General features: G+C 36.8%; 1 protein-coding gene across 2 annotated transcripts in view; it reads left to right on the top strand.

Annotated features, from left to right (window-relative positions):
* The window catches only part of SYDE2 (synapse defective Rho GTPase homolog 2), a 63,008-nt gene extending 51,381 nt beyond the window's left edge, over positions 1-11,627 (top strand). Inside the window, exon 7 of one of the 2 annotated variants that reach the window (XM_003411114.4) lies at positions 4,602-11,627. In XM_003411114.4, coding sequence (XP_003411162.1) covers positions 4,602-5,101 — 500 coding nt within the window. In that variant the 3' untranslated portion in view covers positions 5,102-11,627. The remainder of the gene's footprint in view (positions 1-4,601) is intronic. The other variant, XM_023549417.2, reaches the window with a different exon arrangement.
* Positions 11,628-25,655: the final 14,028 nt, after the last annotated feature.

The raw sequence follows: 25,655 nt of genomic DNA, 5'->3' as shown, positions 1-25,655 counted from the left end.
TCTTAGCACAAAGTACGCCCTTGGGAAATGTTCTTTGTTACTGTTCTATTGATGTATTTGAGAAGTATAGTAAAAAATACAAGGGAATGCTTGTGAGAGTCTTAAATCTAAGTTTTAAATGCAGATTAAAAATTGATCTAATAAAAATTTCCATCCTGAACTTGGAAAGTTTTTACTTTTTTTTTTTTAAAAACACAAGCTTTAAAACTTAGTTTTAATTTATTTTTTTTCTGAACTGGGACGTATTTATTAATTATTTAAAAACCTGAATCAAGATTCTCTGGGTACTTGAGCTGATTACTGCATGTGGTGCCCAACATAAGGTTAAATTTTAAAATATGTGATTCCTAGCATTTTCTAGAACTGCTTTAATTCTGATAAACATCAGGAATTTGGAAGAGGAACCATCTCATCATTGCAATTACAAATGAAAACTTGCTTCCTTGGAGATATTAAGTTTATTATCCTTACCTGAGTTTCTTGTCATTAATTCTGTATCAGAGGTTAATGTCACTTCATTATTTTGTACTAGTCTCCTTAGTTCTATGTTTGGCATCAATAAAACTTAATTTACGTACTGTTATATAGCAAAAGCAGATTCAGATTTCATATTCACTGCATTTTAATGACAACCTTAAACAGCCATCTCCTAGTATACATATAGTCCTTCATTTTTATAACCTGTTATTTTTCTTTGGTTGTAGCATCTCAGACAAAAAACAGAACAGGGATGAAGGTATGAAAGGAAATAGCAGTGAGCTTTGCCCTCTAAATCACTTGCTATTGGGTTCAAGAAAAGGCAGATATCAAGTAGATGTGGTACAGTTACTGGGCCTGAGAAAATTCATGGTAACATAGAGGATGTGGCGAGGACTGGGCCATATATAGCATATTAACTTGGTGAATGCCTGCCTCCATGCATTTAGTAGAAGGTATTTGGCTCTCTTGCAGTACATATCTTCTTTTTCTTTTTGGAATGTTACCCTCTCCATAGGTAAAAAGAGTTGTTTTTCTGCTTCATTTTTACTTAATGTTTTCTTGTGGTATACTATGTTGTTGTTGTTGGGCGCTGTTGAGTTGATTTCTACTCACAGCAACCCCATGTAACAGAGGAGAACTGCCCCATAGGATTTTCTTGGCTGTAATCAAGTTGTTTCTTCCAGAGAACCACTGGATGGGTTCAAAACCACCAACCTTTCAGTTAGCAGCCTAGTCTTAGCCGTTGTACCACCAGGGCTCTACACAACATAAAATTTGCCGTTTTAACCATTTTCAAGTGTGCAGTCCGGGGCATTAGTCACACTTAGAGTATTGTGCAATCGTCACCACTGTTTGTCTCAAAACTTCATCACCCAAATAGAAACTCTGTACCCATTAAGCAATGACTCCTCCTCCCAACCTTCCCCAGCCCCTGGTAAATGCTAGTCTACTCTCTCTTTCTATGAATGTGTATATTCTAGATATTTCGTACAAGTGGGATCATGTAACATTAGTCTGTTTGTGTCTGACTTATTTCATTCAGCATAATGTTTTCAAGTCTCATCCATGTCACAGCATGTATCAGAGCTTCATTTTACTTTATGTCTAAATAATATCCCATTGTATAGGATTAACCACATTTTGTTTATCCATTGGTCTGTTGGTGGACATTTGGATTGTTCCCACCTTTGGGCTGTTGTGACTAGTGCTGCAGTGAGCATTGGTCTACAAGTATCTGTTTGAGTCCTTGCTTTCAGTTCTCTTGGGTAATATACATAGGAGTGAAATTGCTGGGTTATATGGTAATTTTATATTGAATTTTTTGAGGAACCACCAAACGGTTTTCCATAGCATCTGTACCATTTTAACATCACCACCAGCAATGGATGAGGGTTCCAATTTCTCCACATCCTCACCAACACTTTTTTTTTTTTTAATTTGGAGCAAGAATATAATTTGCTTTGAGCTTTCTATTTGAAAAATCTTGTCTTCAAAGTGATTAGTTAGAACTCTAGCATATCAGCACCAGAAGGCAAAAATTATCCTGCCAAGAGTTTTTCCTATTATATTCCCTAGGGTTCTTTGGAAGTGGCTTTGGTGCCGTATCTGCAGAGCGTGGGGGGGAAAAAGTGGAAATACACCTTCTTTTTGACTGGAGCAGTTTTCTTTTCATCTGTTTTACGTATTGAGTTTTCACAAAATTTTTCCTTTTAAAAATAGATTGTTTTAAGAAGAATGTTGAAAATTACTGAGGGATCACCCTTTTATTTTACAGATAAGGAAACAGGCTTAGAGAATGACTCCTAGACCAGCTCTTTATTGTACCACATTTTTGTGATGAGTAGATTTGGGGCAGTTTTTTTGAGGAAAAGGTAGCAATTTTTCTCTAATTATTTTTATTTGATTTCCTCACAGGATAGTAAGCTTCATAAGGGCAGGACTATATATTGCTTACCCTTAGGTTTCCAGGTCTTAACTGTACTTGGCACTAACTAGGCTTTCAGTATGTTTTGTTAAATAAAATAATTATACTATAGGTAAAAAGCTAATAAGCCAGTGATTAAAAGCATACATCTCTTGGTAGAAAACAGGATAAGGAAAAACTGAGTTTTTTAGTACTTATCATTATGTTTTGAAATTTTTTTCAGAAATCTTATAGACTGCTCCCCGCCCCCCCCCCCCCCCCCCCGTTCTTTTGAAGGTAGGTAGTCAACAGTGCTGCAAAAATCAAGAGCTTTTCTTTGGGGTTAAAATGAGCCATTTTCTCTGCATATTTAATAAGAAGTCATTCCAGCAACAGCAGTTAAAAAGCCAGTGAAGATGATTTTTCAGAAACTGAATTTTTAGTGTAGAAGAAAGAAAATATTAACTGGCTTCTTAAATAGTTTCCAAGAAAATATACAATAATATATTTTAACATATAAAGTGCTTGAATAAGGTCTTAGTTAAACAGCTGTAAGCAACTGGCAGTAAAATGAACCTAGATTTTGCAGGTGAATGTCAGAAAATGAAGGCACAGTAAGGGAAGCTTAGGACACATAGTTAAAAGATGTTTTGTTGAATCACAGACCAGATGACATGAAGATTAGCAAAGTACTGTAATTGGTTGGCAAAAACAACAGGCATGACAGTTAAGCACTGAGAAAAACAGGAACAGCATAGAGAATGAAGGAAAAAAAGCCAAGGAAGCTTAGTGGAGATAAGCAAGCAGAGGAAGAAAAGGCATATGAATAATTAAACACTGGGAAAATTCAGCTATCTGTTCCCCGATTACATTAGTTAATGGCATGGAATATTCTCTGTTATAAAGGATATTAAAGATCAATTTAAAATATTTATCAGAACTTTATTTTATAAAAAAATTTAGATCAAGAATTTTTACCTATCTGATGGTGTATAATAACCATCATAACAATGTATATAAATAGAAAAGTTAAAATCATCCTATATATGGTTATCAAGTATTTTAAATAAAATATAAATTAAAAAATTACGTGGTCTCTGACAAACATTATGAATATCACTGTAAGTTTGGAATACTAGACTCATATACATGTTTGTATAGTTTTCTGATTTTCTTATTTTGTACAATAGCAAATAAGCATTCGTTGTATGTTGGGGAGTGTAAAGCTGGTTTGTTACCACGTTTCCGTGTTCCCTTTAGGGAGGTATAAATGGAGAGGCACTTATTAAAGTAGAACAAACAAGCAGAAGGAGAAAGGTGTCTTGAACAATCTTTAAGAGTCAAGTCCAGACATTTTAAATTAAGTCCATTTTATTTATAGAAGAGCCTTAGATAAATGTTTTGTTCAATATACACAAAAGAGCAAGGAGTAAAGCCTTTGTTGAGAGGTGATGTGTGTCTCCTGGTAATCTTCAGTGTGTCCAGTATGAATGCATAATCTCAGAGGAAATTTGTCTTAATATGAGGAATATTATTTGGGATTGTTAGGTACCTAACCAGAATGGGAAAATAAAATATTTGTACTATTTTCAGGCAATAAATGAAGACTATTTAGTAGCTAATGCTGTATAATCAAACTCAGGTAACAAGTGGTCAAGTCTAGTATTCGTGCATTTTATCAAAGTGAAATTTGGGCTGCTTGGTACAGTAAATTATGACACTGCTGCTAATAGAATTGCAAAAAACAAAGGTCAGAACTTTTAGAGTGGTCACTTTAGATGCCTTGGCCTTGTTAGATGTTTGCAGATGAAAGAACTTTTTGTTTTGTTTTACCCAACATGCCTTGGCTGCTTTTTGCTCTAGCTTTTAATTTAGAAGAAGCTACCAGCTTTTTTTTTTTTTTTACCAGCTTAGCTGCTGTTTGAATTATAGCTAGATAATAATTAACTGGCACAGAAAGTTAATCAACATTGAAAGTTTGATTTGTTTTGGGACATTATGATATAGCATGAATCAGCACCACTAAACTACTAGCGTCTATCCCTAATCTTGATTATGTCTGGTGATAGGAAAAATAATTATGGAATGCTTTATTTTTATAGTGTGCATGTTTAAATGCATGTTTGTAGTTGATTATTAAATGGCTTATCTTAAGCTCTGTTTTTTTTAAGGCCAACTGGATTACTGTCACTAACACAAATTTATTCTTCGTTTTCAGTGCAACGTTTAACTGTCAAAGAGTCGACAGACAGTTTGTCCCCAGAGCAGCAATTTTCTCTGAATTATTTGAGGCGGAAGAGAGAACGGCCTTGCGTGTTAAATTTAAGTGGTACTGAGACATTAGGATTACTTAGGCCAAGGCAAGCCAAATTAGACAGCCCACTTAGCAATCGTTATGCAGGAGACTGGAGCAGCTGCGGAGAAAGCTACTTTTTAAATACAAAAGGAAATTTAAATGATGTGGATTATGACGATGTCCCTTCAGAAGAGAGAGAAAATGGAGAAGATTATGGCAAAATGGATGGACCAGATATAATAATTGAGCAGCCAATCCCCATGTCCAAAGAGTGTGCATTCCAGACATATTTTACAATGCAGACAATTGAGTCTACAGTGGATCGAAAAGCCAATCTTAAAGATCTACAAGAAAGTATTGATACTTTGATTGGAAATCTGGAGCGTGAGCTCAACAAAAGCAAACTTAATATGAGTGTTTGAGATTGAAGGTTTTTGCTTTTTTTACATAATGTCTTATTATTTCAACCAGTCTTTTCTCTCTTTTCTTGTACTTCCCTCAGTGATGTTTTTATTCTTCATTCTTGAAACCTTCAATTTCTAATAAGTTTATGTGATGTAATTAAAAAAAACTATTGATTAGTATAGTTTTTACTGATCCCATTAGAAAATTTTTCCAGGGGTAAAGATATCTTGGACTTCTTGTGGATATTTTAATAAATCTTGCCACTTCTAATGGATATAGCTTTTAAATGCACTTATACGGTTCAGATAAGTTACTAGTCTCTTAAGATTTTTATACTTCATGGGAAATGCTCTTCTGTAGCAGAGATACACTTTCCTTTTAGGGAAACGCTGCAGCCGCTTAGTCTGATTTTCAGAGTGAGTCACTGTATACTGCAACAGCATTTGGCCACATTTCATCTGCATTGCAAAGGCTGCTGTAAGAAAACCTTTTTATAAATAAAAGTAAAGTTATACAAATATTAATGTATTCTATATTAACACTGAGTATTTAAGCTCATAAAAAGTAAGTATTTTTATAATTCTGAAAATATGTATGTATTTGTAAGTACATATATATATAGGCATTAGACTGGGGAGTTGGCTGTAGAATCACATGTATATTTAAAGTCTATATGTCATGAGGCCAAAATCATTAGCTTAAAAATACTTTTCTTCAGGAAAAGAACATTTAAGTTAAAGGAGGAGAAATAATATTAACACTTGGACAAAAAGGAAATTATCATTCTAGAAACCTCTATCTTAATAGAAATAATAGACTTTCTTTTATTCACAGAAAGTCACACTATCCCCTGTGAAAAGTTATCTTTTAAATTGAAATCCCCTAACTCCTTAAGGAATTAAGCGCCCAGATTACTGCACCGATGACTTAGATTTAAAAAAAAAAAAAAAAACTTCGTCACCTACTGTTCTGTGCGTTTTTATATTCTGCTTTAAGTGTTTGTTTATGGTAGTACATTTATAACATTGACTTTACAATTATCCCCATTTGTTTTTAAAGAAATCTTGCCAGCATACTACATGTTATTGATTTTTAAAAATTAACTTATTTTGGCTAAGTGTATCTGGAAGGTAGTTATTATATCACAGCAGTGTTTGAAAATGTAAATTTAGAAGGCTTTTTTAAAATTAAATCAGGATGTATTTTTTTTTAACTTTTATACTTACGGATTGTGTAATTTTAAAATTATAAATAAAATTTGAATTACCAACTTAAAGGTGTAGCAGCCACTAAAAAAAAAACTGACTTCTTGATGTTTTTCTAAATATTAAAATATTTAACTATTTGTATGCAATATACACTGGTAAAGAACACATTATTTAATTTGAAAAGCCAATTGTTTTAAAACCAGATGAATAAATATTTTTCTAAGAAATCTTCATTTTTTTAAAGCTTTGTGTAATGATTCAGAAGAATACCAAAAAAATATGTGACAGGTATATGTATTGCGTAAGCTGTCAAAGAAATGTACTTGTAAATGTTTTATAGGAAGACAGTCTGTTTTCTTCATTTTGTTTACTATATCAGGTATATTGTATAAATTGAATAAGTTCTAGAAATTTAAAAATTTTATTGAAATATTATAACCTTGGTATCATGCTATTAATTATCATAATGATTTTAAGGATCACTTATTTTAATAATATTCTTTTTAAACAATGATATTAAAGCATTGGACTGTCATGTTTTATTCATAAATGTTTGTAGTAACATTTATTTGTCCAAAATTGAATTTTCCAGAATCTGAAATATTTTAAGGGTATTTTGTTAAGCTGTTTTGGATAGGACTACTTTTAAAATTGATCTCTGCTGTCTTACATAGAGAATACTAGAGTTTTTTTGTTGTCTAAATCACTGAGTCATAACTATAAGCCTGTTTTATCGATCCTGCTATATCCAGTAGGGCTGAATAAGTTTTAAAGCTTTTTACTTTAAATGGTCTTTCACTTCAAATATTTTTTTGTTTTCATACCTGCTGTTTATAATTTCTTGGGATCATCCTACACTTTTAGACTGAGTCTGCCAGCCTAATGTTTTTTAAGATTAAAAACAATTTTAATTTTAATGCATGTACCTGCATAAAAATTTTAAATAATTCAGATGGATAGAAAACAAGTAAAAGTGCTTGCCATCCACATGGATCCTCCCTCTCACAGGTAATAACCACCTTTTATTCTTCAGGTAGTTACCTCCATTGCTCTAATACGTTTATTGCTGCTGTTTCTTGATTTATCATTGAGCACTATCTGTTGATTGTCCACTAAAAAGGATAGCAATTTATCACACTCCCTTCCTTCTCCTCATTCTTGATAGTTATGTTTTTAGTTTTTCTTTTGATTTCCTTTATAACTTTAGTAACCTTTATCTCTGGATCCATCAATTTTTAAATAGTATTTCTTAACTCCCTACCATTGAGGAAATGATCAATCCTGTACTGACCTTCCAACTCATTACTGCTCTTTACCTTCTGATTTCTGTAAGTCATACTACTATTTTATATAATCAGCATTTATAGAAATACATTATTTTGGGGAACAATAATTGACTTATGTTTTTCCTTTATATTTTACTTCCCAAAACTGCAAATCAGTGACTGGCAGTCATGCTAGATTATGCAAAAGTATTCACAGGTAAAACAGGTGATTTTTCTCCTTCTACTTACCCAGTCTTGCATCCTTAAATCTATGCTGATTTAAACAACATTCCAAAGGCAAAGGTCAAATGGTTTATCTTAAAGCCATCAATTTCTCAAAATTACGCCATGTGTTATTGGCTTCATACTGGGTCATGGATTTTGCAGACATTTGTTTTTCCTGGAGTATGTAATTGCTTTTTTTTCCCTGACAGACGAAAAATTCTTCATGATAACACTGGTATCATTTTAAGCTTCTTTTATTCGTACTATTGAATTACGAAATTTGTTCAGAGTGCTTTCAGCTCTGATCCTGGGATTCTGAAATATATTCTTGTCTTTATTTTTTTCTTTGACAAGAAGAAAAATACCTTCTTCACTGTAATCCTGAGATTATTTTAAGTTTAATCAAATTTAGTCAAAGTGATTTTACCTATCATCTTGGGATGTATTTTCTTTTTATTCCTATATTCCACTTTTTCCTGGATCCCACTCTTTCTTGAATTTTTTTTTTTTGTTGATATGTTGACGTATATTCCCAAGTATTACCTTTTTTTTTTTTTTGCCCAGAAAGGGTGCATGGGAGATAAACTTTGAGCCCTTGAATGTCTGACAGGGCTTTATTTCTTCCCCACACTTCATTTTTGTTAGACTTGTCATTCTGGGTTCAAAATCATTTTCCTTTAGAACTTTGAAGGCATTCCTATATTATCTTCAAGCACCCAGATTTACAATAATCCAAGTGAGAGGTGGTGGTTCAGATCAGGGTAGAAGCACTAGAGGTGTTGAGGTGGTTAGATTCTGGATATATTTTGAAGTAGGAGCCAAAAGAATCTGCCAGTGGGCTGTGAGAGAAAAGAGGCCTGAGCAACTGAAGGGTGGAACTGCCATCAAATGAGATTGAGACAGCACCATCATATTTTTGAAATGAGTTCCTTGTTTTGGATGTTGGTATTAATGCAGTGCCTATTGAAATGCCCTATAATGTTCTGTTAACTATAAGTGCTAATCCTTCTGTGCCTAGAGATGATGCCCATAAAGTCACTGCTAGAATAAGAAACCCAAAAGACCCCACATCTAAGCAAAGTCCTACATAACTGTCTTTTGGTAATTTCAGATTGTGCAGCTCTATAAGAGGGGGCCTAAATAAACAAGTTTGGGTAGTGTTATGGTTCCCGAAAAGAATTTTGTTTCTAGACCACAGAATGAGTTTGAGGGTTAGGGTTTTATAATTTAAAACATTAATTTTTAGGTCTGTGGCTTATGATAAAGTTGTCGTATGCCTACTAATAACAAATGCTAATTTGAATCTTACTGCCCTGGAGACATTGGCACAAACAGGAATGCTCTTTTGCTCCTTTTTCTGCCTAATTTTCATTTTTAATTGAGTAAGGCTCTGATGTGATAAAGTTTTAAGTCCCAGATATTAGGGTTCTTGGATGCATCCTGACTCAGCCAAAAACTGACTCTAGATAACTCAGGCAGAAAATGAATTTATTGTAAAAATAATGTATCAGAGGGGATGCTGTTTTAGGGTGGTAGAAGTGTTTTATATTTTGATCTGGGTGGTGGTTTCACAGACGTTTATGTGCATATCAATTGCATACTTAAGATTTGTGCACCTTATAAAGTCATACCTTAATTTTTGATTACAGTAAATTAAAACTAAAAACTGGGAAATCTGGGAAAGTAAACTTGGAAAATAAGTAGAGACAAGAGACTCGGTGGTCAGAATGATAGCAGTCAAGGCTGTGCTGCTGCCGCCACCACCACCAAACATAGCCCCACATGCGCCACTGGAGGTGATTATAAACCATCCCTGGCTTCTTTGCATCATTCCTGCTTCAGAGTCGCTGACTTTGAATCAGATAGGCTGCATTTGGGCCATACACTTGTGCCCCAGCTTCCAGGAATTAGCCATTAGCTGGTTACTTGGCGACCATCCCTTCCTTAAAACTCACACAGTGGTAAGTTCTGTGAATATAAGAAAGGGATGCAGGCAAAACTGGCAAATGTCTACAACACTTCTCTAGTCTTCGTCTCACACAGTTGTCCCCAGATTGGAGTTTTTTCCCTCCCCGTTTCCAACCCGTCAACAGGTCTGGCTACTGTATGCCCTGACACTGTGGACTTAACTTTGTTACTGCTGGCACTGTAGTCCAAACCACTGTCGTCTCTCAGTCTCTTCCTATTTCATCTCTTGCTGTCCCTCTCCCCTCCCACAATCCACTCTATCCATGGAAACCAAAGTAATCTTTTTAAAAGATAAATCACATAATTTCCTAGGCCATTTCTCTTGTTCCCCAGTGCTTTAGTGACACTGGGCTTTATTGCTGTTCCCCAACATAGGGACCTCATTGCTGTCCTTATGGTCTTTGCATTTGCCATTCCCTCTGCCTAGAAGGGTCTATCCAGAGCTTACTTGGGTAGCTTCTTTTTTGTCATTCACTTCTTTTCTCAAATGTCACTTCAGAGAGGCTGCCTCTGCAAATTAAATCAGTAGCCTGCTTTGAGAATTGAGGGAGGAAGGACATAGGGATTTCTGTTTCTTGTAGCAAGCACTGTGGTAATATTTGATTAAACTATAGGCATTTACAACTTTGTTAGATGTGAAAACCAAACTCAAGGAAAAAAAAGATTTTAAGTATATGCACACCCATTGTCACTCATATATCACTCTGGCTTATTTTTATCATGGAAAAAATTTTTTTTTCTTTTATTTATCACTGTCTGAAATTAACTTGTTTATTTATTATCTACTTCCACTCCACTAGAATGTAATCTCTATAGCAGCAGGGACATTGTATATCTAGTTCATTGTCATGTACTAAGATGTCCAATTAATTGTTAATGAAAACGAATGTAAAGAGATACTGAAAAATGATAAAAATTGTCTTTTTGTCAGGAAAAGATTAAGGACTATGAGATGTAATGTCTATGTAATTTTTTAAAATATTCACTCTCAAGTAATAAATTACTTGTGGTAAAGAAAGTAATGTCACCTTTTTTTTCTTAAGTGATTGGTATTTATTTCTTTTAGAATCAGAGTGGGTTTGGAAAAATTAGTGACTTAAAAAGTTAATGGGTTGTTACATGGGGATAATTTTGTGTATTAGTGCTGCGGAGTACAGTAGAAGGAGTTGTTTAAGTATGTGTGAGCGGAAAGGTACATCTTGCTGTAGGAATGGAAGGACTCTAAGAAAGCTTTTGCTAAAACATATAATTTATTTCTTTACAGAAATCATGAGGGAAATAGACCTTGCTAGCAACTCGATGACAGTGGATTAAAGTTTTGGCCCAATTCACTTCAGTATGTATTTTGCTAGAACTAGAGAAAAACCTGTTTTTGATTTTACTAAAGGAAAATGTTTTTATAAAATTAATGAACCCTATAAATGTAAGTCTTCTTTATTAGAAAGAATCGCAGAGAACACTTTTGGGGACAAGCACACATTTAATGTTTTTATGTTCTCAATGCCAAGTGTTTGTTTTAAGTGAGTGAGAAAAAATGTCTAAATATTATTCCTAGATTGAACTAAATCCTTATTTGCTTGATAAGCCATCTGGCGTGCTTTTAAGTCCTTTGGATTAATTGTGCTTTTTCTCTCAATGGAGGTGTAGACTTCAATGTCCTATATACTCCTTTGACTAGAAACTATTCTTCAAAATAAAATCTTCCAAGGAGAGTTTAAAGTTTCAACTTTAGAAAAACACAATGGATGTTAAGTCAAGAAAAGGGAAAGCCCCTAGAATTCAAGACTCTTTGTGAAAGTTATGAGACAGCAAGCCTGTGACTCGCATTTTTTCGCAGCTGCAGATACTGAACAGTGCCCCTTGTTCTTGACCTTTGATCAAGAAACGGGTTGCCAGCCTCTTTACGTCTGCTCTTGCCTAACTTTTTTCCCCTGTAGCCATAGCAAAACCCGTGTTTTAACTTAAGAGCAAGTTTGAATCATTAGGTAAGTGAAAACAGCTTGTCTGAACTGGTAGATAAGAAATGTCAGGGCATAAAGTGCTGTCTGTCCAAGGTTATGAATTGGTGTTTGATCTGTACCCTGTCAAAACTCACCTGCACTGTCAAGCAAACTAGACATAAGAGAAGCCATGTTAGTATCTTTTCCCCTTAACACTTTATCATGAACACTTTCAAATATAGAAAATGTTGAAAATTGCACAGTGAACACCCATATATCTAACACCTAGATTCTGTAATTATAAGCATTTTGCCATATTTGCTTGATCATAAATCTATCCAATCATCCATCTTATTTTTGTGTGCAGACATCAGTACACTTCACAGTAAGTGTCATTTTGAAAGTAAAAAAATTGAATTAAGGATGAACTTTGTGTTATAAGTAACTTCCGGGAGAGTCACATAATACATGAATTCACCACAAATCCTAGAATTCAAATTCTTTTCTGTTAGAAAGATCCAACTTTGCTATTACTAGACTCTAAAAAGTAGTGAGTATTTTGGGTATCTTGTGATCCCTTCCACATTGCTTTCAGATATCCCAAACTTCCATTATTCACAGACAACCCTCATAATTTATAGCATATCCACATTCTACCTATAATACTATTTTCTCTAAAAAGGCTTTTTAAAATTAAGCTTATTCTTAGAGTAAAGCTTCCTATCAGTACCATGAATGGAAGGTCAGTATCATTTGTCATAAACAGAAGTTAACCATAAATTTTTCTATACACTAAAATAAATTTGTAACTATTAAAATAATTAAAAAGTGTGTTTTATTCAGCATATGTACCACACTTTGGGAAATACTGAGTTAAAGTCTCCATCCTTCCCCCTTTTCGTATCACAGATACCAAACCCAAACCTGTTGCCGTCGAGTCCGATTAATAACGACCCTATAGGTCAGAGTAGAACTGCCCCATAGTTTCCAAGGAGCACCTGGTGGATTTGAACTGCCGACCTTTTGGTTAGCAGCTGTAGCACTTAACCACTATGCCACCAGGGTATAGGGACATAAAACAAAAATAAAGTTGCATTTGCAGTTGAACACATAGATGGTAACAGGTTTATCTCTTTTTAAGGAACAAAAGCAAATAAAGAATGAGCAAAATTCATGAACAAACACCTCATGAAAGAAGATACATGGATGGCAAATAAATATAGAAAAATATGCGCAACATCATTAGTCATTAAATGCAAATTAAAACCACAATGAGCTACCACCACACACCTATTAGAATAGCTAGTGGGGGTGTAGATGAACTGGAACTCTCATATACCGCTGGAGAGAATATAAAATGATACAACCACTTTGGAAAACATTTAACAGTTTCTTAAGTTAAACATACACACCCCTACCGTGTGATCCAGACACAGTAGGGGTGTGTATGTGTGTTCCTGTATTTATTTATTTCTTTTTTTCCAGACAGAGAAAGTAGGATGCTAATAGGTAAAACCTTTGTTGGTATTCCCCTGAGCCCTGGAATATTTTTTTGAACTGGTGATATGTTGAATAACGCCCCCCAAAGATTTCCATGCCCTAATCTCTGGAATCTGTGAATGTTACCATACATGGCAAACAGGACTTTGCAGATGTAATTAAGTTAAGGATTTTGAGATGGGGAGATTATCCTGGATAATCCAGGTGGGCCCTAAATGTAATTACAATATCCTTATAAAAGGGAGGTAGAGGGAGATTTGACTACAGAAGAGGAGATAGCCATGTGAAGATGGAAACAGAGGTTGGAGTGATGTGGCCACAAGCCAAGGAATGCTGGCAGCCACCAGAAACTGGATGAGGTGAGAAACAGATTCTTCTCTGGAGCCTCCAGAAAGAACCAGTCCTTGATTTTAGCCTCATAAGACTTAGTTTGGACTTCTGACCTCCAGAACCACAAGAGAATAAATTTCTGTTGTTTTAAATCACTGAATTAGTGATAATTTATTACAGCAGCAATGGGAAACTAATACAGAGCTCTACTTCCCAATCTTCTGTAATTATTCTTTGCTGCTTTTTAAATTTGTTACTGCTTCTGGTTACTTACCCTTTTCTTTCAATGAGTGTTTTGCAGACATGGGTGCAAAGTGAAGATTAGCTGCATTAGGGATGCAGCTAAACACCCTGCAGTGAACATAAAAAAAGTGAGCATAGCAAAGAATTATTCCACCCAAATATCAATAGTGCAGAGATTGAGAAGCTCTGTTTAGCTCCTACCCCCAGCCCGACTTCACCTGGCTAACTCTTCAGGTCTCAACACTTCCTAGGTTAGATAGCCTTCCTGTAATATTGCCTGTTTTCCTATGTCTCCCCCTTCTGACCAGTGATTCTTAACCCTGGCTGTACATCTGCCCTTATACAACACTCATAGGTGATTCTCACGTGTAGTCAACACTGAGAATCCCTGCTGTTGATGTGGATTTTTGGAGGTAGTTGATGGCATAAAAGGAGCCCTGGTAACGCGGTGGTTAAAGCAGTCAACTGATAACCGAAAGGTCAGTGGTTCGAAACTACCAGTGGCTCCTCAGGAGGAACATTTGACAGTCTGCTTCCCTGAAGATTCACAGCCTTGGAAACCCTATGGGGTCACTATACGCTTGAATCAACTCAATGGCAATGGTTTGGGTTTTGGTGATGGCATAAGGAGCCCTGGTGGCGTAGCGGTTAAGAGCCATGGCACTAACCAAAAGGTCGGCAGTTCAAATCCACCCGCTGCTTTTTGGAAACCCTATGGGGCAATTCTATTCTGTCCTATAAGGTCGCTATGAGACAGAATTGACTTGATGGCAATGGGTTTAATTTGATTTGATTTGGGTTTTGATGGCATAAATAAAGCAACTCAGGCCTTGCAAGCTTAGAAAACCATTTTGCAAATCCTTGTGGATTTTCACTGCTTTCTAAGGCACATGTACTTGGACAACTTTTGATGAATAAAGTAAAATGCTCAAAGCCATCAGAAATATTTCTCTAGTATCCTTTATTTTCAACTTGCATATTTATTTTTAATGGCTTTTTTAAAACCTGGTGATATGGTTTTTTTATAAAAATACTACTTATTTTAAAATTTCAGACAATATGAAAAAGCACAAAGAAAAAAGAAAAAATCTTAAGAACTCTGAACATCCAACGATGGTTAGATTACTTGTTGGTGAATACCCTTTCAGACATCTCACAGTCCACATAGTATATACGTAATTGTATGTATGACATTTAAAGAAAATAGAATTGTATACATACTGTTCTGTAATTAATTTTTTTAACTCAAGACTATAAATCCCAGGTATCTTTTCTAGTCAATAAATACAGATTCACATCATAGTTTTAATGAATTTCTATAATTACTTTTTATAGCTCCTTAATGATTTACATAATTGGTCCCCATTGATGGACATGTAGGTTGTTTCCAATTTTTCACTGTTATAAACAGTGCTGATATGAACAACCTTGTGCAAATAGAGGCAGTATAAGAGTCAGGAGTGTGGACTTAGGGCAGGATTGTCTGGGTTCAGCTCTTAGCTCTACCACCTACTTGCTGTGTGACTTTGGGTATGTTATTAACTCTATAACGGGACTGTAAGAATCAGGTAAATTGATATATGTATAATGGTATCTAGCACATAGTCAGCATTTCATATTATTATTATTGCATCTTTTCTTTTGTCACATATGTGGTTTGCAAATATTTTTCTCCCAGCCTGTAGCTTCTCTTTTCATGCGCTTAACAGGGTCTTCACAGAGCAGAAGTTTTATTGAGGTCCAATTTTATGGATCATGCTTTTGGTGTCAAGTCTAAGAATTCTTCGTCTAGTCCTAGGTTCTGCAGATTTTTTCCTAGTAGTTTTCCAAAAGTGTCATAATTTTACATTTAAATTCGTGATCTATTTTGAGTGAATTTCTCAGATATGAGGTTTAGGTTTATTATTATTACTTTGTCTAGGAATGTCCGATTGTGTTCCAGTACTATTTGTTAGAAAGGCTGTCATTCCTCTATTGGATTGCTTTTGAACCTTTGTCAAAAATCAGTTGGTCGTATTTGTGTGGGTCTATTTGTGGGTTTGCTACTTATGTGTTCTATTGATTTGTGGTTCTACTCTTCCAGCAAAACCATATAGTGATTATATAGTAAGTTTTAACATCAAGAAGAGTGACTTCTCCCACTTTTTCTTCTTTTCCAAAGTTGTTTTGACGATTCTAGGGCCTTTCCCTTTCCATATAAAGTTTAGAATAAGCTTGTCTACCAAAAACATTGCTGGGATTTGGATACAAACTGTGTTAAACCTACAGATGAATTTGGGGAGAACTGATATCTTTACTAGGTTGTATGCCAGTCCATAAACAAGGTAAGTCTCTATTTTTGTCTTCTTTGATTTCCTTCATCAGTACTTTGTAATATTCAGTATACAATTCCTGTACTTGTTTTGTTAGATTTAACCCTAAGTATTTAATTTTCTTTGGAGCAATTGTAAATGGAGGCTGTATTAAAATATACCCTGCCAAACTGCTTTGCAGGCTCTGCAGTGCTGCTTTCTTTAAGGCTTCATAAATATTGAGAATTATTAACCTTTCCTTCTTTCCCAATGTACAAAGAATAGTAGTTTTTGTTTTAAAACGTACTTCTTTGGTCTTTCATAAAATTGGACATCTTTTTTTTTTTTTTTGCCATTCGTATGTCTTGATTCGTGAACTGTTGGTTTTCTTCTGAGATATTATATTTTCTTACTGCTTTATGAGGGTTCTTCATATTTTAGAGGTATTGATCCACTGCCTAGTTGTGTTGCAAATAGTTTTTCCAAATTGAAAAATTTTATTGAAGTAAATACAGGCTTGAGTTGTGGTCACAGGGATACATAAGTAAAAATCAAGTCAGCTGCACACTTAAGATTTGTGCACTTTACTGTTTATAAGTTACACTTTCATAAAAGGTAATAAAATATGAAGAATGCATGTTTCCTGTAGTGATTCCAACAATATGTAGAGTCTGCAGCTGAAAACCCATTCTTCTATACTCTTCTTGTCTTTCCCCGCCTCCTACTCAAATACAATCCCACTCACCAGGGTAGGACACATGGTTCTCTGGTTGACAAGGACATAGAAAGTGTCTTCCACTCTTTTCAACAAGTGTTTCTCTTCTTTAATAAGATAATGTCTAACTTTTTCCCTCCTTCTAAGTTTTAGACTATGTTGTTGTTGTCAGGTGCCGTCGAGTCGCTTCTGACTCATAGCGACCCTATGCACAACAGAACGAAACACTGCCCGGTCCTGCGCCATCCTTACAATCGTTATTATGCTTGAGCTCATTGTTGCAGCCACTGTGTCAATCTACCTCGTTGAGGGTCTTCCTCTTTTCCGCTGACTCTGTCAAGCATGATGTCCTTCTCCAGGGACTGATCCCTCCTGACAACATGTCCAAAGTATGTAAGATGCAGTCTAGCCATCCTTGCCTCTAAGCAGCATTCTGGCCGCACTTCTTCCAAGACAGATTTGTTCGTTCTTTTGGCACTCCATGGTATATTCGATATTCTTCACCAACACCATAATTCAAAGGTGTCAACTCTTCTTCGGTCTTCCTTATTCATTGTCCAGCTTTCACATGCATATGATGCGATTGAAAATACCATGGCTTGGGTCAGGCGCACCTCAGTCTTCAGGGTGACATCTTTGCTCTTCGACACTTTGAAGAGGTCCTTTGCAGCAGATTTGCCCAATGCAATGTGTCTTTTGATTTCTTGACTGCTGCTTCCATGGGTACTGATTGTGGATCCAAGTAAAATGAAGTCCTTGACAACTTCAATCTTTTTTCCGTTTATCATGATGTTGCTCATTGGTCCAGTTGTGAGGATTTTAGACTATAAGACCTGTGTAATTGTAAAATAAGTTAGTTGGCTACTAATGCATGTAAATTCATGGTTTATCCAGTGTGCTTAGAGAATGGAACATCTTGGTTTGCTGAATGTTAATTAAGTATTAATTATCAGGAATTACAGTGTAATAAATATATACTACAATAGACTTAAGTAAACTTCCTTTGATGATTCACAAGTTACCTTAGGACTCTAAAGTTATTCAGCATCTATAGCTCTTGGTAGTCCATGTATTCATTTTTATAGCACGTAAACTTTACAAAGTACTTTCACATGTTTTATTCAATAATCATCATAATTCTGTGCAGTGGCAATTATTATCCCCATTTGATAGTTGAGGACATGAAGGGTCCAAAGGTTATTTGCCCAACACCACAAAGCTGGAGAGCAGCTATGTTTTCACTCACTTGACTGTCTCTAAAATGATGACCTTCAATAATTCTTGTCCAGATCCATTTGGTTATAAAAACAATAAATTCTTTTTTTTTTTTTCTTAAGCAAAAAAATTTTTTTTTATTAACTTTTATTGAGCTTCAAGTGAACGTTTACAAATCAAGTCAGACTGTCACATATAAGTTTATATACACCTTACTCCTTACTCCCACTTGCTCTCCCCCTAATGAGTCAGCCCTTCCAGTCTCTCCTTTCCTGACAATTTTGCCAGCTTCCAACTCTCTCTATCCTCCCATCCCCCCTCCAGACAGGAGATGCCAACACAGTCTCAAGTGACCTCTTGATATAATTAGCTCACTCTTCATCAGCATCTCTCACCTACCCACTGTCCAGTCCCTTTCATGTCTAATGAGTTGTCTTAGGGGATGGTTCCTGTCCTGTACCAACAGAAGTTTTGGGGACCATGACCACCGGGATTCCTCTAGTCTCAGTCAGACCATTAAGTATGGTCTTTTTATGCAAATTTGGGGTCTGCATCCCACTGATCTCCTGCTCCCTTAGGGGTTCTCTGTTGCGCTCCCTGTCAGGGCAGTCATCGATTGTGGCCAGGCACCAACTAGTTCTTCTGGTCTCAGGATGATGTAGGTCTCTGGTTCATGTGGCCCTTTCTGTCTCTTGGGCTCTTAGTTGTGGTGTGACCTTGGTGTTCTTCATTCTCCTTTGATCCAGGTGGGTTGAGACCAATTGATGCATCTTAGATGGCCGCTTGTTAGCATTTAAGACCCCAGATGCCACATTTCAAAGTGGGATGCAGAATGTTTTCATAATAGAATTATTTTGCCAATAGACTTAGAAGTCCCCTTAAACCATGGTCCCAAAACCCCTGCCCTTGCTCCACTAACCTTTGAAGCATTCATTTTATCCCGGAAACTTCTTTGCTTTTGGTCCAGTCCAGTTGAGCTGACCTTCCATGTATTGAGTATTGTCCTTCCCTTCACCTAAAGCAGTTCTTATCTACTAATTAATCAGTAAAAAACCCTCTCCCACCCTCCCTCCCTCCCCACCTCGTAACCACAGAAGTATGTGTTCTTCTCAGTTTTTACTATTTCTCAAGATCTTATAATAGTGGTCTTATACAATATTTGTCCTTTTGCCTCTGGCTAATTTCGCTCAGCATAATGCCTTCCAGGTTCCTCCATGTTATGAAATGTTTCATAGATTCGTCACTGTTCTTTATCGATGCATAGTATTCCATTGTGTGAATATACCACAATTTATTGACCCATTCATCCGTTGATGGACACCTTGGTTGCTTCCAGCTTTTTGCTATTGTAAACAGAGCTGCGATAAACATGGGTGTGCATATATCTGTTTGTGTGAAGGCTCTTATTTCTCTAGGGTATATTCCGAGGAGTGGGATTTCTGGGTTGTATGGTAGTTCTATTTCTAACTGTTTAAGATATCGCCAGATAGATTTCCAAAGTGGTTATACCATTTTACATTCCCACCAGCAGTGTATAAGAGTTCCAATCTCTCCACAGTCTCTCCAACATTTATTATTTTGTGTTTTTTGGATTAATGCCAGCCTTGTTGGAGTGAGATGGAATCTCATCGTGGTTTTATTTGCATTTCTCTAATGGCTAATGATCGAGAGCATTTTCTCATGTATCTGTTAGCTGCCTGAATATCTTCTTTAGTGAAGTGTGTGTTCATATCCTTTGCCCACTTCTTGATTGGGTTGTTTGTCTTTTTGTGGTTGAGTTTTGACAGAATCATATAGATTTTGGAGATCAGGCTCTGGTTGGAGATGTCATAGCTGAAAATTCTTTCCCAATCTGTAGGTGGTCTTTTTACTCTTTTGGTGAAGTCTTCAGATGAGCATAGGTGTTTGATTTTTAGGAGCTCCCAGTTATCTGGTTTCTCTTCATCATTTTTGGTAATGTTTTGTATTCTGTTTATGCCTTGTATTACGGCTCCTAAGGTTGTCCCTATTTTTTCTTCCATGATCTTTATCGTTTTAGTCTTTATGTTTAGGTCTTTGATCCACTTGGAGTTAGTTTTTGTGCTTGGTGTGAGGTATGGGTCCTGTTTCATTTTTTTTGCAAATGGATATCCAGTTATGCCAGCACCATTTGTCAAAAAGACTATCTTTTCCCCAATTAACTGACTCTGAGCCTTTGTCAAATATCAGCTGCTCGTATGTGGATGGATTTATATCTGGGTTCTCAATTCTGTTCCACTGGTCTATGTGCCTGTTGTTGTACCAATACCAGGCTGTTTTGACTGCTGTGGCTGTATAATAGGTTCTGAAATCAGGTAGAGTGAGGCCTCCCACTTTCTTCTTCTTTTTCAGTAATGCTTTGCTTATCCGAGGCTTCTTTCCCTTCCATATGAAGTTGGTGATTTGAAAAACAATAAATTCTTAACAGCAACTTACTTATTTGCCTTTGTTGTCACAAGTGTTCATTCCAGAACGAGAAAATAATGAAGTTCCAGTTTTTGGTTGTTAAGATTCTGAGTAACTAGGAGCTTATTCTTTTGTTGTTGTTTTGTTAGGGTGAGAGCCATACAGTCTAGAGAACTTCATTAACAGCAAAAAATGATGTCAATTTCAGCTGTTAGTTTAACTTGTTTATTAAAGCTGAAATAAAGAAGCTTTCCAAGTTTGACTTAGCGTTTATTGTTTCTTATTTTTAGTTTTTTTTTTTTTTTAAGAGAATTGGTGTTCTTAAAAATAAGGTTCCTAAAAGGGGCTGGGAAATGCATCTTTGGTTGACAATGAAAAATGTGAAATCTGTTTTACTCTTTCTCCAAGGAGCCCTGGTGACGCAGTAGTTAAGCGCTGGGCTGCAAACTGAAAGTCGGTGGTCAACCTACCAGCGGCTTTGCGGACGAAATAGAGATTACAGCCTTGGAAACCCTATGTTGCAGTTCTACTCTGTCCTATAGGGTCTCTAAGAGCTGAAATTGACTTGATGGTGATGGGGTTTTTTGGTTTTGTGTCTTCCCTCTCCTTTGTAAGAAGCTTTGGTGGGGCAGTGGCTTAAGAGCTCGGCTGTTTACCAAAAGGTCGGCAAGTTCAAATCCAGCATCTCTATGAGTCAAAATAGACTCGATGGCAACAAGTGGTTTTTTTTTTTTTCTCCTTTTTAAGAAAAAAGAATTTAAAAAGCTCAATATCACATGACGTATACTGATGAGTCAGAGAAAACTTATTTTCTATCCTTTTACGTTTGGAGTATTGACATTGTTGGAGGGAAACACAACCCAGTTATTTGTCAGACTTACTGCGTATATTTTTAATGTTGTATTTGAACAAGAAAGCATTTGGAAGCAATTACACTTACTCTTATTAAACCATCGCTTCCCAACAAACTTCCAAGGCGCCAGCGTTTTTCAACAACAGCTTTCTGTTGGTTTCTCTGGTGTTCGGGGCTCCGCCAATCGCGCACTGTTTTACGTGATGAGCCTGAGACCCTCCAACAGCCCGGCAGCCCGGGAAGGCGTGAATTCACTGCACAAGGTTTAATCTGCCCTTCGCTGAGAGATTTAATTTCCAGCCGAGGGGGTCTTGCTCAGTTACATAGTATGTGACCTGGCAATGGCAACCTAGCGACAGGGTGGAATGCTGCCTACCGAGCCGCATCCAGGGTAGAAGGGTGCAGGGAGATGTTAATTATTTACGACGGTGGATTAGCAAGGCTGCCGAAGAGTACTCAGCCACTGTCTGCTCGAGTTAATTACTTTTTCATCTGCAGGACGCACAGATGATGTGTTTATCCGGGGACCCAAAAGTATGCTGGTTTAATTATACAACATTTCATGGTGGGTAAAAAGCATTTTGTAAAGGTGAATGATAATTAAATGTAACCTAAGCCCATGCAAATAAATCAACTATTATTACTATGGGTAGAAAAAAAATACGGGTAGCCATAAGCATTTTAAGTTCTGAAGAAAATAAAAAAAGAAAGAAAAGAAAAAACTACTGTTCAGATTTTAAATAACCAAAAACCAAACCAATTGCCATCCAGTCAATTCTGACTCATAGCAACCCTACAGAAAGATCAGCGGTTGGAACCCAACAGCCGCTTTGTGGGAAAAAGCTGTGGCAGTCTGCTTTGGGAAAGATTTACAGCCTTGGAAACCCCATGTGACAGTTCTACTCTATCCTATAGAGTCGCTATGAGTCAGATTGTAAATACTTCGACCGATAGTTTCTGGTCCCACATTAAAATGATCAAAGGCTAATATTAAACCAGGCATGCATAGCTACTACTTAAGTCCCATTTTTATTAATAATGACAAAAATGTTAAAGTCAGAGATTATTACGTAGGACAAAGAGGAAATACTATTGTCTTTCTGGTGTGTGTTTGAGCATACTTGAGACCAGGCAAGAAAATGAGGCAACATTGTGGTGCAAATGATTAACGTGCTTGACGGCTAACTGAAAGGTTCGCGGTTCAAGTCCACCCAGAGGCGCTTGGGAAGAAAACCGTGGCTATTTACTTCTGAAAAATCAATCATTGAAAAGTCTGTGAAGCACAGTTATACTCTGACACAGATGGGGTTGCCATGAGTCGGATTTGACTGGACAGCAACTGGGTTATGAGCCATGTACTTTATATACATTGTCTTTGTATGTTGTCGTTGTTATTAGGTACCTTTGAGTCTAAGGTAACAATAATGACCATCCCCATTTTACAGATGAGGTAGGTAAGCCTTAGGGGATACTGCAGCTTGCCTAAAGTGGTGGAGCTGGGATTTGGATCCAGGTCTGCCAGAATTTAAACCCCTTGCTTTTCACTATAGGCCAGACCAAAGGATTTTTTTTTTTAAGATAATATTTTGTGTTTTCGGTGAAAGTTTCCACAGCAAATTAGATTCCCATTTGATAATTTCCATACAAATTGCTCAGTGACATTAGTTATATCTTTCATAATGTGTTAACATTCTCTTTAATTGCTTTCTAGTTGTTCTATTTCCAGTGCTCTAGTTTCCCTGTCCCCTTATCTTCTTATCTTTGCTTTAGTGTAATTGTTGACCTTTTGGTTTCATACAGATTTTTTTTTAATTAATTTTTATTTTGCTTTAAGTGAAAGTTTACAAGTCGGGTCAGTCTCACATACAAAAATTTACATACACCTTGCCATACACTTGTAATTGCTCTCCCTCTAATGAGATAGCACAGCTCTTCCCTCTACTCTCTCTAGTCATGTCCATTCGGGCAGCGTCTGGGCCCTTATGCCTTCTCATCTCCCCTCCACACAGAAGATACCAACGTAGTCTCATGTGTCTACTTGATCCAAGAAGCTAGTTCTTCACCAGTATCCTTTTCCGTCCCATATTCCAGTCCAATCCTTGTCTGAAGAGTGGGCTTTGGGAATGGTTCCTGTCTTGGGCTAACAGAAGGTCTGGGGACCATGGCCACCTGGGTCCTTCTAGTCCCAGTCTGACCATTAAGTCTGATCTTTTTACAAAAATTTGGGGTCTGCATCCCACTGCTCTCCTACTCCCTCAGGTGTTCTCTGTTGAGTTTCCTGTCAGGGCAGTCATCAGTTGTGGCCGGGTACCATTTAGTTCTTCTGGTCTCAGGCTGATGTAATCTCTGGTTTATGTGGTCCTTTCTGTCTCTTAGGCTCGTAATTACCTTGTGTCTTTGGTGTTCTTCATTATTCCTTGTTCCAGGCTGCTTGAGACCAATTGATGCATATAGATTTTTTTTTAATATAATTTTTATTGTGCTTTAAGTGAAAGTTTACAAATCAAGTCAGTCTCTCACACAAAAACCCATATACACCTTGCTACATACTCCCAATTACTCTCCCCTAATAAGACAGCCCACTCTCTCCCTCCACTCTCTCTTTTTGTGTCCATTTTGCCAGCTTGTAACCCCTTCCACCCTCTCATCTCCCCTCCAGGCAGGAGATGCCAACATAGTCTGAAGTGTTCACCTGATCCAAGAAGCTCACTCCTCACCAGCATCCCTCTCCAACTCATTGTCTATTCCAATCCACATCTGAAGAGTTGGCTTCAGGAATGGCTCCTGTCCTGGGCCAAAAGAAGGTCTGGGGGCCGTGACCACTGGGGTCCTTCTAGTCTCAGTCAGACCATTAAGTCTGGTCTTATGAGAATTTGGGGTCTGCATCCCACTGCTCTCCTGCTCCCTCAGGGGTTCTCTGTTGTGTTCCCTGTCAGGGCAGTCATCGGTTGTAGCTGGGCGCCATCTAGTTCTCCTGGTCTCAGGCTGATGTAGACTCTGGTTCATGTGGCCCTTTCTGTCTCTTGGACTCGTAATTGCCTTGTGTCCTTGGTGTTCTTCATTCTCCTTTGATCCAGGTGGGTTGAGACCTATTGATGCATCTTAGATGGCTGCTCGCTACCGCTTAAGACCCCAGATGCCACTCTTCAAAGTGGGATGCAGAATGTTTTCTTAGTAGATTTTATTATGCCAATTGACTTAGATGTCCCCTGAAACCATGGTCCCCAAACAACTGCCCCTGCTACGCTGGCCTTTGAAGCATTCAGTTTATTCAGGAAACTTATTTGCTTTTGGTTTAGTCCAGTTGTGCTGACCTCCCCTGTATTGTGTGCTGTCTTTCCCTTCACCTAAAGTAGTGCTTATCTACTATCTAATTAGTGAATGCCTCTCTCCCACCCCCACCCCCCTCGTAACCACAAAAGAATATTTTCTTCTCAGTTTAAACTATTTCTCAAGTTCTTATAATAGTGGTCTTATACAATATTTGTCCTTTTGCAACTGACTAATTTCACTCAGCATAATGCCTTCCAGGTTCCTCCATGTTATGAAATGTTTCACAGATTCCTCACTGTTCTTTATCGATGCGTAGTATTCCATTGTGTGAATATACCATAATTTATTTATCCATTCATCCATTGATGGGCACCTTAGTTGCTTCCATCTTTTTCCTATTGTAAACAATACTGCAATAAACATGGGCGTGCATATATCTGTTCGTGTAAACGCTCTTATTTCTCTAGGATATATTCCAAGGAGTAGGATTCCTGACGTATAGTAGATCTATTTCTAGCTTCTTAAGGAAGTGCCAAATCGATTTCCAAAGTGGTTGTACCATTTGACATTCCCACCAGCAGTGTAGAAGTGTTCCAGTCTCTCCGCAGCCTCTCCAACATTTATTATTTTGTGTTTTTTGGATTAATGCCAGCCTTGGAGTGAGACGAAATCTCATTGTAGTTTTGGTCTGCATTTCTCTAATGGCTAATGATCGTGAACATTTCCTCATATATCTGTTAGCTACCTGAATGTCTTCTTTAGTGAAGTGTCTATTCATATCTTTTGCCCATTTTTTAATTGGGTTCTTTGTCTTTTTGCAGCTGAGTTTTTGCAGTATCATGTAGATTTTAGAGATCAGGCGCTGATCAGAAATGTCATAGCTGAAAATTTTTTCCCAGTCTGTAAGTAGTCTTTTTACTCTTTTGGTGAACTCTTTGGATGAGCATAGGTGTTTGATTTTTAGGGACTCCCAGTTATCTAATTTTTCTTCTACATTCTTTATAATGTTTTGTATATCGTTTATGCCATGTATTAGGGCTCCTAGCATTGTCCTTATTTTTCTTCCATGATCTTTATTGTTTCAGATTTTATATTTAGGTCTTTGATCCATTTTGAGTGAG

This window comes from Loxodonta africana, chromosome 3 (genome assembly GCF_030014295.1).
Source record: "Loxodonta africana isolate mLoxAfr1 chromosome 3, mLoxAfr1.hap2, whole genome shotgun sequence".
Taxonomy (NCBI): domain Eukaryota; kingdom Metazoa; phylum Chordata; class Mammalia; order Proboscidea; family Elephantidae; genus Loxodonta; species Loxodonta africana.
Note: the sequence above shows the minus strand (reverse complement) of the source record. Positions and strands in the feature narration are given on the sequence as shown.